The sequence below is a fragment of the Phyllobates terribilis genome, unplaced genomic scaffold (genome assembly GCF_046119375.1).
Source record: "Phyllobates terribilis strain yellow unplaced genomic scaffold, ASM4611937v1 Scaffold_4__5_contigs__length_816908805, whole genome shotgun sequence".
Lineage (NCBI taxonomy): Eukaryota > Metazoa > Chordata > Amphibia > Anura > Dendrobatidae > Phyllobates > Phyllobates terribilis.
The window spans coordinates 132,197,713-132,213,180 of NW_027362764.1; the positions used below are offsets into that span (position 1 = coordinate 132,197,713).

The window sequence follows — 15,468 nt, forward strand, 5'->3', positions numbered from 1 at the left end:
TCCACCTGCGTCCTCTGTTTTGGGTCTCGCTGCGCCTCCTGTGTCCCAGGGCCTGTGCACGCTGCGCAGGTGACCTGGCAGCGTGCTTAAGACATGCACCCCCTGTCTCTTAAAGAGACAACGCGCGCATGTGATCTGTCCCCAGCAAATAGCTGGGAGGCACTTAGTATTTTGATGGTAACAAATCGGATAAGACGTAACATGGGAAAGAGGGGGGAGGGTAAAGTAAGCTCACCAATCTTTATATACAACTTGCTTTTTTAGGAGCCATCGCACGAAGCTAAATAGCATAGGATGGAACCGGAAAAGTTAGAAAGGGATAAGAATGGATGGGAAACGGATAGGATGAGATACTATGTGAAAGAACAATACGATGTACACCAGGAATAGATAAGATGGGAGCGGAGAACGCTTTTAGTGCTGAAAGATGATACAAGTCCATCAAGTTAAACCTAAAACCTAACATTGATCCAAAGAAAGGTAAAAACCCCATGAGGCACAGACTGAATTCAGATTGCTCCATATCAGGGGGAAAATGTAATATACGGACACCCCTATAAATATGAGCGAGAGGTCGGCCCTGTTGCAAGATGGATGTTTTTAAATAGCGTTTCTGCGGGTGACCAAGGAGTGTTGAATATCAGTAAAAATTAACCTCTTCCTGCCGCAACCAATTTATGTTTTTGAATTTTCGTTTTTTTCTCCCCTTCTTCCAGAAACCATAACTTGTTTAATTTCTTTGCCCTCATAGAAATATGAGGATTCGTTTTTTGTGGGATGAGTTGTACTTTCATTCATTACATTCATTTTACCACATAGTGCACTGGAAAAAGAGAGTGTTGTTTGGGATGTGGAAGGCTCCTGGTAGCAGGATGCTGCCCCCTGCTGGGCCTGACCTGCTGCCTCATGTTCTGATCAGGACCGTTAGACTCCAGAACACTGACATGTCCGGCACCGTAAGCAGTTAACCCAGTACTGTAACAGTTAACCCGCCGCGCGCACAGATGACGTTGACAAGTAATGGCGGAAGCGGCTGCTCTGGCCTCAGTTTGGGCGGAAGTCGTCGTTCCCGGTAGAGAGGGCGTAGGTGCATGTCCTTCGGAGAAGGGCGGAAGTGTTAGGCTATGGGAAGTGACGACAGAGTGTCAACATGCAAGATGGCAGCGCATCACAGGCAGAACACTGCGGGGCGGAGGAAAGTTCAGGTATGACAGGTGACCGGGACGTGCCCCCGGGGCCGGTGGCGGGTGACGCGGATGCACTCGTACATTGGGGGTTGACTTGTTGTGCGGCAGGTGCGCAGTGTACTGGGAGGAGGGGCGGGGTTGTCAGCTCCCCCGGTGGGCTCGGGAGGCGCTCCCGGGTGACAGGTCCTGGAGTTCTGCTCCTCACCGGGCGGCCGCGGTGTCTGCAGCACAGGACCGTGTATGTGACGTGCGACCACTGACTGTGTTACCTGTAACTTTCCTGCAGTGAAGCGGACACCCCCTTGTCACTCAGTGGTTCCTCCTATCTCAGGCTTACTTTACAGTATTTTGCCCTGTCAGACTGTTACACTGCTGGGATCCGGGGGTGGCGCTATCGCTCCAAAGAATCCAGTGTCCATTATTCAGTCTGTCAGTCCCAGGAGTGGGGTCCGATACAGGACATGGGGTCTCTGATCACAGCCCCATTGCTGTAATGGTGGCTGTCCCCTAGAAAGCTGGTGACCAGCAATGCATTCACCAAACCCACCCAGCATGTGCTGTCCCCCAGGTCCATAGCCCAGTGCCCGATCACTGCATCATCTACAGGCCTGGCAGCTCGGGAATAGGGATGGCAGTGTGTGGCGGAGCTATGATGGGGGTGAGGATCTGTTGATGCTTTTGGAAGTAATGAGGGAAGCTGGAGATATGACCCCTATTATGGCTGACGGCTCCCTGGAGACAGATAATGTATTGGTATCTGACTTCTGCTAAATTACTCCTAAAAGCTGCATAAGCCATTAATAGTCATCTGTATGACGACGTTACTGAGAATTAAAGGGGATGTCTTGTGATGTGGCGGCCCCCGTCCCTCTCCGCATGGCCAGCCGGTAACAGCAGAGGAGAGGCCTGGTGCCAGTAGTGAGGTGTAGCTGGTTACACCCGGTGTGCGCCGGCTGGGCTCACGTCTGAGCTCTGATCTGTCCTATTGGGGAAACAATGAGCGCGGCGGAGCCGTCACATGACAGATGTGGACAACAACCCACGGGTCCCATAATGGTCAGAGGGGTCTATCATGTTATCATGTCCGTCATTGTAGTGGAAAAAGTATCGCTACTATATGTCTGGACGACACCTTTATTAAAGGGATTGATTTTCTCCCTCATCTCTTTCCATTCAATTTTTTTTTGGGGGGGGGGTCCACAGTGGAGGTCGCTGTGCAGATATTAAATGGATCCTGTCATTTCATCTATCGCCAGCACAATACAGAGCTCGTAAATGCTCTTCCAGATCTACTGTCCATATAGCTTATTTTATGAGGCGGCATAAAAGAGACTCTCGTATTATATGTATAGGATCAGTGCTGCTACAGATGCTCATGTTAAAGGGGTTTTTATAGGATAGTCAGACATTTCAGCATGGACAGGATCTTACTGTTTCATGACGAATCCTAACAATGTGTAACATGCGCACTGTCAGGATTCCTCTCTATTTGTTACCTGGAGCTGCCATCACATGATTGATCATATGTGGTTCGCCTGCTTGTCTTTTTTTGTGCTTCTCTCTATATGCCATTGAATCCTTATGGTTTTGTGTTATGGGCTCATAACGCCCGTACCATTAATGCAGGGTGCAAATGGCAAGGGCTTGTTTAAGTGGCTCAGGCTGGGGCTCCAGACAGCGGCCGGCACACGACTTCCAAGCGGCAATGTGGTCGCTGCAGCTTTCAGCTGTGTAACTAGAAATGTATTGCATAGTTTCATGAATAGAAAAGATGGCGTCCATCCAAAGGTGGATACAAAAAATGTATTCTGCCCAATGCATACTAGTGGCACTTCAAATTCAGAATTGGATTTTGTTTTTTTCAAGCTTCACAAAGATCTTTGCTAAGATTGAAATGTAGCTGATATCTATTTGGCGGAATACCTTTTACAACGCGGATGCATGTTGTTGTTTTTTTTTTTTTATTATTCTTGACTCTATGATATTTTTCCTTTTTGTAGCTGCATCCTCATGCCAGGTGGACGGCCTGCCACTGGTTACATATCTTCTGTACTAGAAATGTAAAGAAAACTGCTGGCTTATTGCATTGTACAAAGGGACTCTCATTAACAAGCACTTTGTCATAAATTTCTAATAATACCTCTAGAAGCAAATGCAACTTTTTATCAATAAGCCACACCAGAACTGTGCACCAGACAGACTTCTGTGTTTTTTGTTGTTTTTTTTTTCCATATGAGAAAAATTAAAAAACATTTTTCATCAATGCACTGGATCCGATTTTCAGCCATTTTTGATCCGCAGGTCCGTTTTTCCCATCATTGTGGCTACCATTTTTCTCATATGCATAAAAAATCTAAGCCTAAATCTACACAGTAAAGACAAACCGCACATAAATGGCATCTGAGCGCTAGCCGTCCCTTTGGCTGCAATTCAGATCAAAAATGTAAATGACTCCATTTTTTGGGGGGGCGTGTGGGTGTGGAACTTTTAGTAAAGAATCGACTTGTGAACAGCCCCATTGACTAATGGCTGCGTCTTCTATATGTAAAAACTGACATCTGAATGGGGCCTTGTACACAAAATCTAGTTGTTGTTGTTGCAGTCGCCATGTAACCCTAGGTGGCTGGTATTTTCACACCAGCAGTTTTTGATTATGGTTATGTGGTTATTATGTTAAAAAAAAATGCAGCTATTTTTCTGATGTTGTTTTAACTGATCCAGCTGATCTCCAATGGAATCAGTCGATAAAGCAAAGTGTGCAGACTACCCAAAATGAGATTGTAGACTGTTGGTCATCATGATCTAGCTGTACTAATATAAATATATACATGATATATAAAATGCATGTTCGTTAGCTTAAATGACCGAACTGTACCTCCCTCCTCACCCTCCTCTTCTTTCACAGGTCTCTTATGTAATTAGGGATGAAGTAGAGAAATACAATCGCAATGGGGTGAACGCCCTGCAGCTCGATCCTGCACTAAACAGACTCTTCACAGCCGGACGAGACTCAATAATCAGAATATGGAGCGTCAATCAGCACAAGGTAGATTAATATATCTGGATGTAAAAGCTAACGTCTGTCAAAACCAAGCACAGTCCAAACCAACTCTGTGTATGTGCAGCTGTATTAGACTTAGCGGGTTATATTACAGCTGATTGCTGACAGCCATATAAGATATGGGGCAAACCTGTTAACACTGGCAAGTCCCTCCATCCAGACTGTGACCACTGATGGACCTCATGTGCATATAAGCCTGACAGTAGCTTACAGCATTATGTGCACTGAGCCTAACAAACATGAACCATCTAGTTTGGACAACCCCCATACCTTTGTACTTTTCCCCACAGCAGATCTGATCCAAGAAGTGATCAGATCAATAATGCTATAATTTCTTCTCGTTTATTCCAGCAAGACCCGTACATAGCATCTATGGAGCACCACACAGACTGGGTGAACGACATTGTGCTATGCTGCAATGGAAAGACGTGTAAGTATGTCCTGGCGGTGAGCATTGCAGCATGATGGCAGGTTACATAGTCATGGCTGTAGGAAAGGAGAATCAGGCTTGATACACTATAAAATGGAAATGTATATAAAGTAGGCCGTCTCTGGACAGATCCCCGGAGCTAGGAGACCGAACTCCCAGAAATCCACTCCCTGATGGTTATTATCTCATAAAAGGGATTTCCATGTTATAAAGTGAAGTGCACTTCGTGATTGGTGGCGGTCTGACCTCTGAGACCCCTGATGATCCTAAGAATGAACGGTTTGCAGCACTATTAGGGCACATTCGGACGTCCGTGTAAATTGGTCTGAGACTGCCTGCTGCGGCTATCCCATCCTAGAAATAAATGAAGCTGTCACGCTCAGGTCAGGAGGACAGCCGCGGCCAGTCTATGCATTGCAGTCCAATCTCGGACTGATTTTCAGGGATGTGTGAATGAGCCCTTACAGTGCCGTGTCTCCCTCTCCTACTGTTTTATCCCTGCACAGTGCTGGCACAGCCGCCTGCTGTGCAGGTTCCTGGTGAATGGGCACCATCTTCAGGTTTCTGCACAGCTTGTTGTTCGAGAAACTTCTGTAACTTCAAAAGGGATGCAATGCTCAGTGACCCTTCATTCCCAGGATTGGGTGGGGATCCCAGAGGTCGGAAGGCGACCCATTAAAAAGTGATTGTGTATCCTGGAATTAATGTGTTCCTTTCCCATCATACCATAAAGCAGAACCTACCGCTGTAGAATTGTAGCATACAGTATCTATTCGTATACGCAGAACAGTGGCCTGTGATTCAACCTGCTAGGTGATGGAGACACGCTAAAAACACTTGTAATTCGCACCTGACTGTATCAATAACATAGTAACATAGTTTTTAAGGTTGAAGGAAGACTAAGTCCATCTAGTTCAACCCATAGCCTAACATGTTGATCCAGAGGAAGGCAAAAAAAAACCCATGTGGCAAACACTAAGCTCCACATTGGGGAAAAAAATTCCTTCCTGACTCCATACGGCAATCAGACTAGTTCCCTGGATCAACGCCCTATCAAGGGATCTAGTATTTATAACCTGTAATATTATACTTTCCAAGAAAGGCATCCATGCCCTTCTTAAATTTTAGTAGTGAATCATTCATTACAACATCATGCGGCAGAGAATTCCATAGTCTCACTGCTCTTACAGTAAAGAATCAGTTTTCTCACAGTAAAGAATGTTTTATTAAAGCCAAATACCAGAAAGTGTCAGAAACAAAGAAGCTATGGGGATCAGCGTTATGGAAGGTTCACACAAGCGTATAAAAAAAATTGATTAGAGCTTCATCTAGAAAAGTGGGATGATTTATTTTCGCTCTTGTCATCCGTATGATGTCCGTTTTTTTTATTTTTTTACAGCAGCTATTAATTATTTACAAGACCATTACAGATTCCAAGTTACAGACTCACGCGGTCATGTGAAGAAGCCCTTTAAGTGATCATGACCTGCAAAAAAAATTCCCCACCAATAAATAGACTTGGTCCCTTAGTAATCAACGTATGAAAAATCCAAAAGAGAAGTCTGTCAATTTTCACATGAGGCAAATAATAGCATTACAATAAATAAACCGCTGAGAAAAAGAACGACATAGGGCAACCAAAGCAACAGAGTAATTATATAAAGTTTATTAACAAGAAATAGCAAATATACAAACTTTGGTGGTGAAGGGTATGACTAAAAACATGAATCAGGACTAGGCACCTCAAAGCCCTTTACTTCAGTCTGTCAGCTCAAAATGAGGGAATAAGCTAAGCATATAGACTTGTTTTCAAATATTTTTATTGATTTATATTATAATAAGGTAAGAATGGGGTAACATAGGAGAAAAAAATTGGGAAGTTAGGGGGGGATGAGTATATGGGGAAACAATACAGGAAGCAGTATACATAAGTTGGATCAATCAGCATAAGAAACATTTTTGAAACAATCTGATAATACAATTAACATTAAACCAGTTAAATCAGTTTTAATCAATGGACTCATTTATTCTTAGTTTTGGAGTAAACTTATTAATCGATAAGTTCCATCTTAACAGATATCTCTTAGTTTGAATACAATTTTGCAATAAGGGATAAACAAACGTGTTGTGTATCAAAAAGCATATAGACTTGTAAGGAATATAGCTCCTATAAAACCTTTAATGCTCTAATCCCTGCCTCGGTTCTATAGAATATAAAGTTTAAAGGGAACCTGTCCCCTGGTTTTTACCATATGAGATACGGCCACCACCTTTCAGCCCTGATATACAGCTTTCTATATTCTATACAAGCAAAATAGCTTTTATTATACTCACCTGTGGAGCGGTCCGGTCCAATGGATGTCACTGGTCCTGGTCCTCCCTTCTTCTAGTGATGTGGTCTTCCTGTGCTTTGTGTGGATGATGTAGGACGCGTCATCCACACGAAGCATAGGAGTACGGCATTGCAAGAGGAAGGGAGGCACTAATCCAAGACAGTTATGCTCATCAAACTAGACCGCCCCCCAGGTGAGTATAATAAAAGCTCTTTCTCTTGTCTTGCAGGTCAGGTTGGGGGCCTATATATATATATATATATATATATATATAGCATATTAGAATGCTGTATGTCAGGGTTTACAGGTACTGACCTTGCCTCATATGGGACAAACCTGATGACGGGTTCCCTTTATCACATACTAATTAGGGCGCTCCTTGTATCCATGTGGCCAGGAGGACATTTTCTGTATTTTTTTTTTCTATTTCTCTTTCTTTATTGTAAAAGCAAAATCGTACTTTTTTTTTTTTTTTTTTACACTGACCACTAGGGCTATTTTATACACAAGCTCTGAATCCTGAAGACCAGCAATGTTCAGTCCGGTAAAAGTGAGCTTTGGCAAGCCTGAATACATGGCCAGGAAACTGCAGTATTGGCTGAAAGAATCTTACTCCCGTCATGAAATGGAGTAACATTTGTGGTGTAAGGTACTCCACAATTATGATATGGGGAAAAAAAACCTGATTTAAGCAGAAAGTCAAATTCTGATGCCACAATCCCCTTAAAGGTTTGGCAGAACCAAATTTGCATATGTTGTCCTTCGCGGTGTTGTAACCAATAAGCCGATATCCTGTTATCTCTCACAGTCAGTGCCGGCAACCTGCGTCCATTATATACAGTGGATATGGAAAATATTCAGACCCCTTTAAATTTTTCACTCTTTTTTTCATTGCAGCCATTTGGTAAATTCTAAAAAGTTCATTTTTTTCTCATTAATGTACACTCTGCACCCCATCTTGACTGAAAAAAACAGAAATGTAGACATTTTTGCAAATTTATTAAAAAAGAAAAACTGAAATATCACATGGTCATAAGTATTCAGACCCTTTGCTCAGTATTGAGTAGAAGCCCCCTTTTGAGCTAGTACAGCCATGAGTCTTCTTGGGAATGATGCAACAAGTTTTTCACACCTGGATTTGGGGTTCCTCTGCCATTCTTCCTTGCAGATCCGCTCCAGTTCCGTCAGGTTGGATGGTGAACATTGGTGGACAGCCATTTTCAGGTCTCTCCGGAGATGCTCAATTGGGTTTAGGTCAGGGCTCTGGCTGGGCCAGTCAAGAATGGTCACAGAGTTGTTCTGAAGCCGCTCCTTTGTTATTTTAGCTGTGTGCTTGTTGGAAGGTGAACCTTCGGCCAAGTCTGAGGTCCAGAGCACTCTGGAAGAGGTTTTCATCCAGGATATCCCTGTTCTTGGCCGCATTCATGTTTCCTTCAATTTCAACCAGTCGTCCTGTCCCTGCAGCTGAAAAACACCCCAATAGCATGATGCTGCACCACCATGTTTCACTGTTGGGATTGTATTGGGCAGGTGATGAGCAGTGCCTGGTTTTCTCCACACATAGAACTTTTTGGTGATAGTGCTGAGAATTATCTTCATCTCATCAGACCAGAGAATCGTATTTCTCATAGTCTGGGAGTCCTTCATGTGTTTTTGAGCAAACTCTATGCGGGCTTTCATATGTCTTGCACTGAGGAGAGGCTTTTGTCGGGCCACTCTGCCATAAAGGCCTGACTGGTGGCAGGTTGCAGTGATAGTTGACTTTGTGGAACTTTCTCCGATCTTCCTACTGCATCTCTGAAGCTCAACCACAGTCATCTTGGGGTTCTTCTTTACCTCTCCCACGATTGCTCAGTTTGGCTGGACAGCCAGGTCTAGGAAGACTTCTTCCATTTAAGGATTATGGAGGCCACTGTGCTCTTAGGAACCTTGAGTAATTCAGCAATTCTTTTATAAGCTTGACCAGATCTGTGCCTTGCCACAATTCTGTCTCTGAGCTCCTTGGGCAGTTCCTTTGAGCTCATGATTCTCATTTGGTCTGACATGCACTGTGAGCTGTGAGGTCTTATATAGACAGGTGTTTGCAATTCCAAATCAAGTCCTATCAGTTTAATTAAACACAATGAAGGAGTAGAACCATCTCAAGGAGGATCACAAGGAAATGGACAGCATGTGACTTAAATATGACTGTCTGAGCAAAGGGTCTGAATACTTATTTCTGTTTTTTTTTTTCAGTCAAGATGGGGTGCAGAGTGTACTTTAATGAGAAAAAAATGAACTTTTTAGAATTTAACAATTGGCTCCAATGAAACAGAGTGAAAAATGTAAAGGGGTCTGAATACTTTCCATACCCACTGTATATGTGTTTTTTCTGAACAGACTAGATAGTTCATGTTTTACAACCTCTGTAATCTCTGCTCTTCTGTTTTCGGCAGTAATATCGGCTTCTTCTGATACCACAGTTAAAGTATGGAATGCGCACAAGGGGTTTTGTATGTCGACCCTGAGAACACACAAGGTAAGCGAAAATATATATAATTAAGTAGAATCAAACATCACTGATAACCGGAAATCTGTCATCTCCTTGGACCTTTTATAACATGTCTAGTCACTGTACCAAGTCCTCCATTAGTTTGTGTTGTATGGCTGGTTCCAAGGTTATAGCCCCATCCTGCGCACCATGGTAGAAGCTTCACAAATCTTAGTTTCAGGTCAATATCAACAGAAAGTGTTAAATTCTGGTCACAGCTTTTCTGTCTGTTATATGCTTTTCTTTATGTATGTGTCCTTCTACCCCTAGGACTATGTGAAAGCCTTAGCGTATGCAAAAGACAAAGAACTAGTGGCATCCGCAGGACTGGACCGACAAATATTCCTCTGGGATGTAAATACTCTCACGGCTCTAACTGCATCCAACAACACCGTCACTAGTGAGTGATGCGACTAGTCAGTAATTCGCACGTTAAAGAGCTTGTCCCACAAATAAATATTCTGATTACACGCTTGATCTTTTTGTGATCTAATAACTAAACAAGTTCTCCTATATGTGACTTTATTGCTGTTAAAACGCCCCGATGATTAGCGGAATTCTCTTGTATACCCGAAAATGGTATTCATACAGGTTTTCCTCCAGGATTGCTCTGTATTTAGCTCCATCCATCTTCCCATCAACTTTGACCAGCTTCTTTGTCCCTGCTGAAAAAAGCATCGCCACAGCATGATGCTGCCACCACCATGTTTCACTGTGGGGATGGCGTTTTCCACCACACATAGCGTTTTTCATTTAGTTCTACTTTGGTCTCAACTGACCAGACCACATGCTAGCTGTGTCCCTTACATGACTTTTTGCAAACAGGATTTCTTATGGTTTTGATTTAAAAAAAAGGCTTTCGTCTTGCCATTCTATATCAAATATAGAGCTATATAAAATAGGTGGACTATTTTATATATATATATATATATATATATATATATATATATATATATATATATATATATATATATATATATATATATGTGTGTATGTATGTAAAACCTAACCCTGCTTTACTTTTCTCCACAACTTTATCCCTGACCTGTCTGGTGTGGTCCTTGGTTTTCATGATGATGTTTGATCCCTAATGTTCTCAAACAAAACTCTGAGGCCTTCATAGAACAGCTGTGGTTATACTGAGAATACATTACACACAGGTGGACTCAATTTACTAATTATGTGACTTCTGGAGGCAAAAGGTCATTCAAGATTTTATTTAGGGGAATCAGACTACAGAGAGCTGAATACAAATGTACCTCACAATTTTCAGATTTAGATTTTTGAAATAATTAGAATTAGAATAATTAGATATCATTTCATTTACACTTCACAAATACTTGCTACTTGGTGTTGGTATCACATAAAATACATTTTAAGTTTGCAGGTGTAACGTGAAGAAATATGGAAAAGTTTACCGGGTATGAATACTTTTTCAAGGCACTGTAATATACCGTAATTATCCGTGTCCACCTGTCGGCACTGAGACTCAGTATCTACACTTTAAAGTTAGTATGGCATAGGACATAGTGACCAGTAACATGTATGAAGGACGCAGGATAACTGTGTATTTCAATAGCAATGCCAGCCCTCTTTTCTGTGTGCTTTAAATCAGTTGTGACCGATGAGGGACTTGGGTATTGATATGAGCCATGTATGGAAATTCTAAATGGGTTCGCTTTAATTAACTAGTGACTTTTTCTTTTCACCAGCTTCGTCCCTGAGTGGAAACAAAGATTCTATATACAGTCTGGCCATGAACCAGATGGGGACGGTCATAGTTTCTGGCTCCACTGAGAAGGTAACACTGATTTGGATTGTCATTCAGTATTTAAAGGGAATGTGTCACCCCCCCCGGGCGAGATCAGACCTCTACTATGGCCATACAGGTGATCGAAAAGTAAATCTATACTTACCTGTATGGCCCATAGTAGAGGTCTGATTGCAGAGAAATCTGGTTTTATAAAGTCTGTTTTCCAGGGTCTTGGCGTCCGGGGCACACCAAGCAAGCCCTTCCTATCTGCTTACTATTCCCCTAAATCGCCGCCTCTGTGCTAAATTACCATATTCTTCCCCCTCACCTGCACGTCACAGGGCCCTATGACAGGCCCTGTGACGTGCCCTGCTCTGCCTCCCCTCCCTCACACATACAAGGCTGCAGTGCAGTACGCAGCCAAACAGGGCCGGAGGGAAACCAAGTGTGCTCCATAGGAGCGGAGCTTTGCTCATGCGCGGGAGGCAGAGCTGGGCACGTCACAGAGCCTGTCATAGGGCCCTGTGACGTGCAGGGGAGGAGGGAATATGGTAATTTATCACAGAGGCGGCGATTTAGGGGAATAGTAAGCAGATAGGAGGGGTTTGCTTGGTGTCCCCCGGATTCCAAGCCTCTGGAAAACAGACTTTATAAAACCAGATTTCTCTGCAATCAGACCTCTACTATGGGCCGTACAGGTAAGTATAGATTTACTTTTCTATACCCTGTATGGCCATAGTACAGGTCTGATCTCGCCCAGGGGGGTGACACATTCCCTTTAATAATCTTATTTTCTACCTGTCCGCACTCACATTGTATTCCTAAATTATTATATGCATTATAGTGTCCAATGGTCCAGAAAGAGAACCAGCCCTGATCAGCAGGGTGGGGGGCTTGGATCTGTTACATGGATATCATTTTATCCCTCTGTTATGTGTCTTGTTACCATTTTAAGCTAAAATTATTACTCCTTGTTTTTTTTTCAGAATTGTTTTCTTTCCCTGAACATCACGTATTAATCCTGTGTTACAGGTGCTGCGGGTCTGGGATCCCAGAACATGTGCAAAACTCATGAAATTAAAAGGACATACTGACAATGTAAAAGCTCTGCTGTTAAATAGAGACGGCACACAGGTAATTGTACTTCACCCGGCATGTATCCTAATCATCTGTGCTTGGCATTGGTTAATCCAGAATATCGAAAAAAATATATATTTTGTTAAATGTATTATTGCAACACTAATGGCTGTCTGATACTGCACACACCACATCTTCCACAATGCACTTTCCTGGGGACTTACCTCTATGATTGATCCTATACTTGGAATGTTTTGATTCCTGTTGTGACCAAAAATGGCAATTCCCTACTTTGTAATTCTATTTTTTACTGCATTTACTGTACAGATTAAATTTTTATATTTTGTAAAATCATTCTTGTGCGGACCCGGTGATAAGGCATATGTTGTGTATGCGTGAGTTGTTTATTTTTGGTTTTTTAATTTGTGGGTTTTTATATTGATTTGAACTGGCGATAGTCTGACTACTTGTGCTATATATTGTGCTGCAGTTTATAGCTAAAGTGACAGGTGTGTATTCACAGAAGTACCAACATGGTACACATGGGGGCTTTTAGCATTGGTAACCGATCGGTACCCCGCCATCACGGCTCGGTGGTTAATTTGTGCCTCCCAGTCAGCCTTAATTCTCCATGAGATCGATGGGTGGGGCATGTTGAAATCCAACAGCCCAATCCTTTTATCCTGATGGTAGATGTTGCAAAATCGCCATACGCATCTAATGGTCGGCCAATACAGCTGACATTGGCGGCTTTGGCTGACATTTTCTTTTGTGGATGACCCCCTTTGGACATGCCTCCACGTTATCCATTGGTTAAGGAGATCGGCTGTTGCTGCTTTCCTGTTCCTACCAGGTATAGGCATGCAGTTATGGCTGATCTCCTCTCGCACGTGTAGGACACTTCTCCATTTTGATTAACATCAGATAAAATAAGATCACAGGAAATTATATAGCTTGAGAGCTAGCTGAGCTGGTTGTTGTATGTATATTGTTTAGTGTTTCTCTACGTTAGGGGTGTACAGACTTGTTGTGTGCTGCCCATCGCTTTCTATGAAGAGCACCGTCATGGTATATGTATGCATGCAGAAGCAAATCCCGTTATATCCTCTTGTTTTAATAGCATTGCCTCTTTAGTGTCTTTCAGGCAGTTCAGATGGGACAATCCGCTTGTGGTCCCTCGGGCAGCAGCGGTGTATAGCCACCTACAGGGTCCACGATGAAGGGGTCTGGGCGCTGCAGGTGAATGAAGGCTTCACCCATGTGTACTCCGGAGGGAGAGACCGGAAGATCTACTGTACTGATCTGAGGAATCCGGATATGAGGCTGCTCATCTGTGAAGAAAAAGCACCAGTTTTAAAGGTGAACATTCAATCCAATTGCTACGTTTTTAAGGACTAGTTTGCTGATATTGCCTTAAAGGGAATGTCCATATTTTTTTTCTAAATGGGTAAAACTTTCTGCTCTGATTTAAATTTCTTAATGTTTCCTTATAGCAGTCAGAGCACTTGTTGTCTTCTTTTTTTCTCTTTTTCATCCCACATAGCTTCACTAATTGCCCAGCATAAAATAAAAAAAAAAACACATACTTGTCTTCCTAACCAGCGACAGTCCTTCAACATTGGTGTTTCCCAGCTGAAATGTGACGTTAAATCACGTGACTACTCATCGACTGCAGCCTTTACTATTTTCTCAGAGCAGACAAGTTAATCCAGTAGTTGACAACCCCTTTAAGTGATAACATGCAGCTGCCTGCAGTCCCCACTAGGTGGAGCTTATTACACAGTTGTGTTCTGTTCCCCATAATAAATCGGATAGCATTTAGCTCCCTCTAGTGACGGCTGCAGGCACTTCCTTGTTGTCTTTTTTAATTTTATGCAGGAGATTTGGAGCTTTGAATAAGAAAACTACATTGAGAATATAATCATCACATAGTTTTGGACCTTGAGAAACCGTGGAGGTTAACTTTAAAGGGATTGTCTATTTTTTTGGTTTACTTTATAAATCATATTTAGCATTTTATTTTGGTAGGTTCCTTTATTTAGAAAGAGACTTTCTTAGCTAAAACTGATGTAGGCACTAAAGGATGGCAGGAACAGTCAGTGATAAATGGCAATAAAAATAAGATCTTTTTTCGAGGCCGTGGTGCAGGATTGGTGGCGCTGGTGTGTGCGATGCCAAATCAACGTTATCTGTCTTTCTAGATGGAGCTGGATAGATCGGTGGATCCTCCTGTCGCACTTTGGGTTGCAACTACCAAATCGTCAGTAAATAAGTGGGTAAGAGACAGTTTGTAGCATTATACCCCCAACACCGCCACATCCCAGAAAGGTTAATCCTGACAACGATTTCTTTGCTTTTAGCCTATAAAGGGTATAATGAACTTCAGATCCTCAGGAGATTATGAGAATGACTGTAATACACCAATGAGTCCATTCTGCTCACAGCCCGACCAAGTGATTAAAGGTAACAATGATCGCGTTTAGCATGTAGTATGTCCAGCATCTTAAACTGCGTGTTTCATTACTAGAAATAAGAATTAATTTTGTATTTTCTACAGCGTGGATGCTTTGGGTGAATTGATTGATCTCTTTGAGATTCTCCTTTGGCAAATTTAACAGAATAATCAGATTTGGTTCGGATAAGACACTGATTGCGCCACCGTATTTTTGGTATTATTAAATCGGGTGAAACCATTCACTAATGGCTATTCATTCATTGGTGTCTAGATCCCATAGGCCAAGAGCCACAAATTAGGAGCAGGTCTCTTTTTGCATCAGTGGTATTTGTGGATATATTTCCCAATAAACTGGCTTGCACGTAAAAAAATGTCTCTGGGTGCTTGAAGGAATGTTGGAAATTAATTTATATATATTTTTTTAAAAAATGTAAAGGGAACTTGTTATGTAAAAAAAAACACACTATTAACCCGAAGATATGGGGGTTAATCTGCATGTTAATAGCATTCTAAAGCTGTGTGGCTGCCACACTGAGAGCCCCGCTGCCAGGAGGAAATCGTCTTTCCCAGCAGCCTGCGGCTTTCAGTCATAGAGGTTCCACCAGCACAGCTTCATTCACCGCTCAGCACATAGTGAGTGCT

At 42.5% G+C, this 15,468-nt stretch overlaps 1 protein-coding gene across 1 annotated transcript in view; it reads left to right on the plus strand.

Annotated features, from left to right (window-relative positions):
- Positions 1-1,068: 1,068 nt before the first annotated feature.
- Positions 1,069-15,468, plus strand: part of WDR48 (WD repeat domain 48) — a 29,154-nt gene continuing 14,754 nt past the window's right edge. The window contains exons 1-10 of the mRNA XM_073677747.1: positions 1,069-1,205; positions 4,093-4,233; positions 4,600-4,678; positions 9,447-9,529; positions 9,812-9,941; positions 11,254-11,342; positions 12,327-12,428; positions 13,506-13,730; positions 14,573-14,647; positions 14,732-14,834. Coding sequence (XP_073533848.1) covers positions 1,125-1,205; positions 4,093-4,233; positions 4,600-4,678; positions 9,447-9,529; positions 9,812-9,941; positions 11,254-11,342; positions 12,327-12,428; positions 13,506-13,730; positions 14,573-14,647; positions 14,732-14,834 — 1,108 coding nt within the window. The 5' untranslated portion in view covers positions 1,069-1,124. The remainder of the gene's footprint in view (positions 1,206-4,092; positions 4,234-4,599; positions 4,679-9,446; positions 9,530-9,811; positions 9,942-11,253; positions 11,343-12,326; positions 12,429-13,505; positions 13,731-14,572; positions 14,648-14,731; positions 14,835-15,468) is intronic.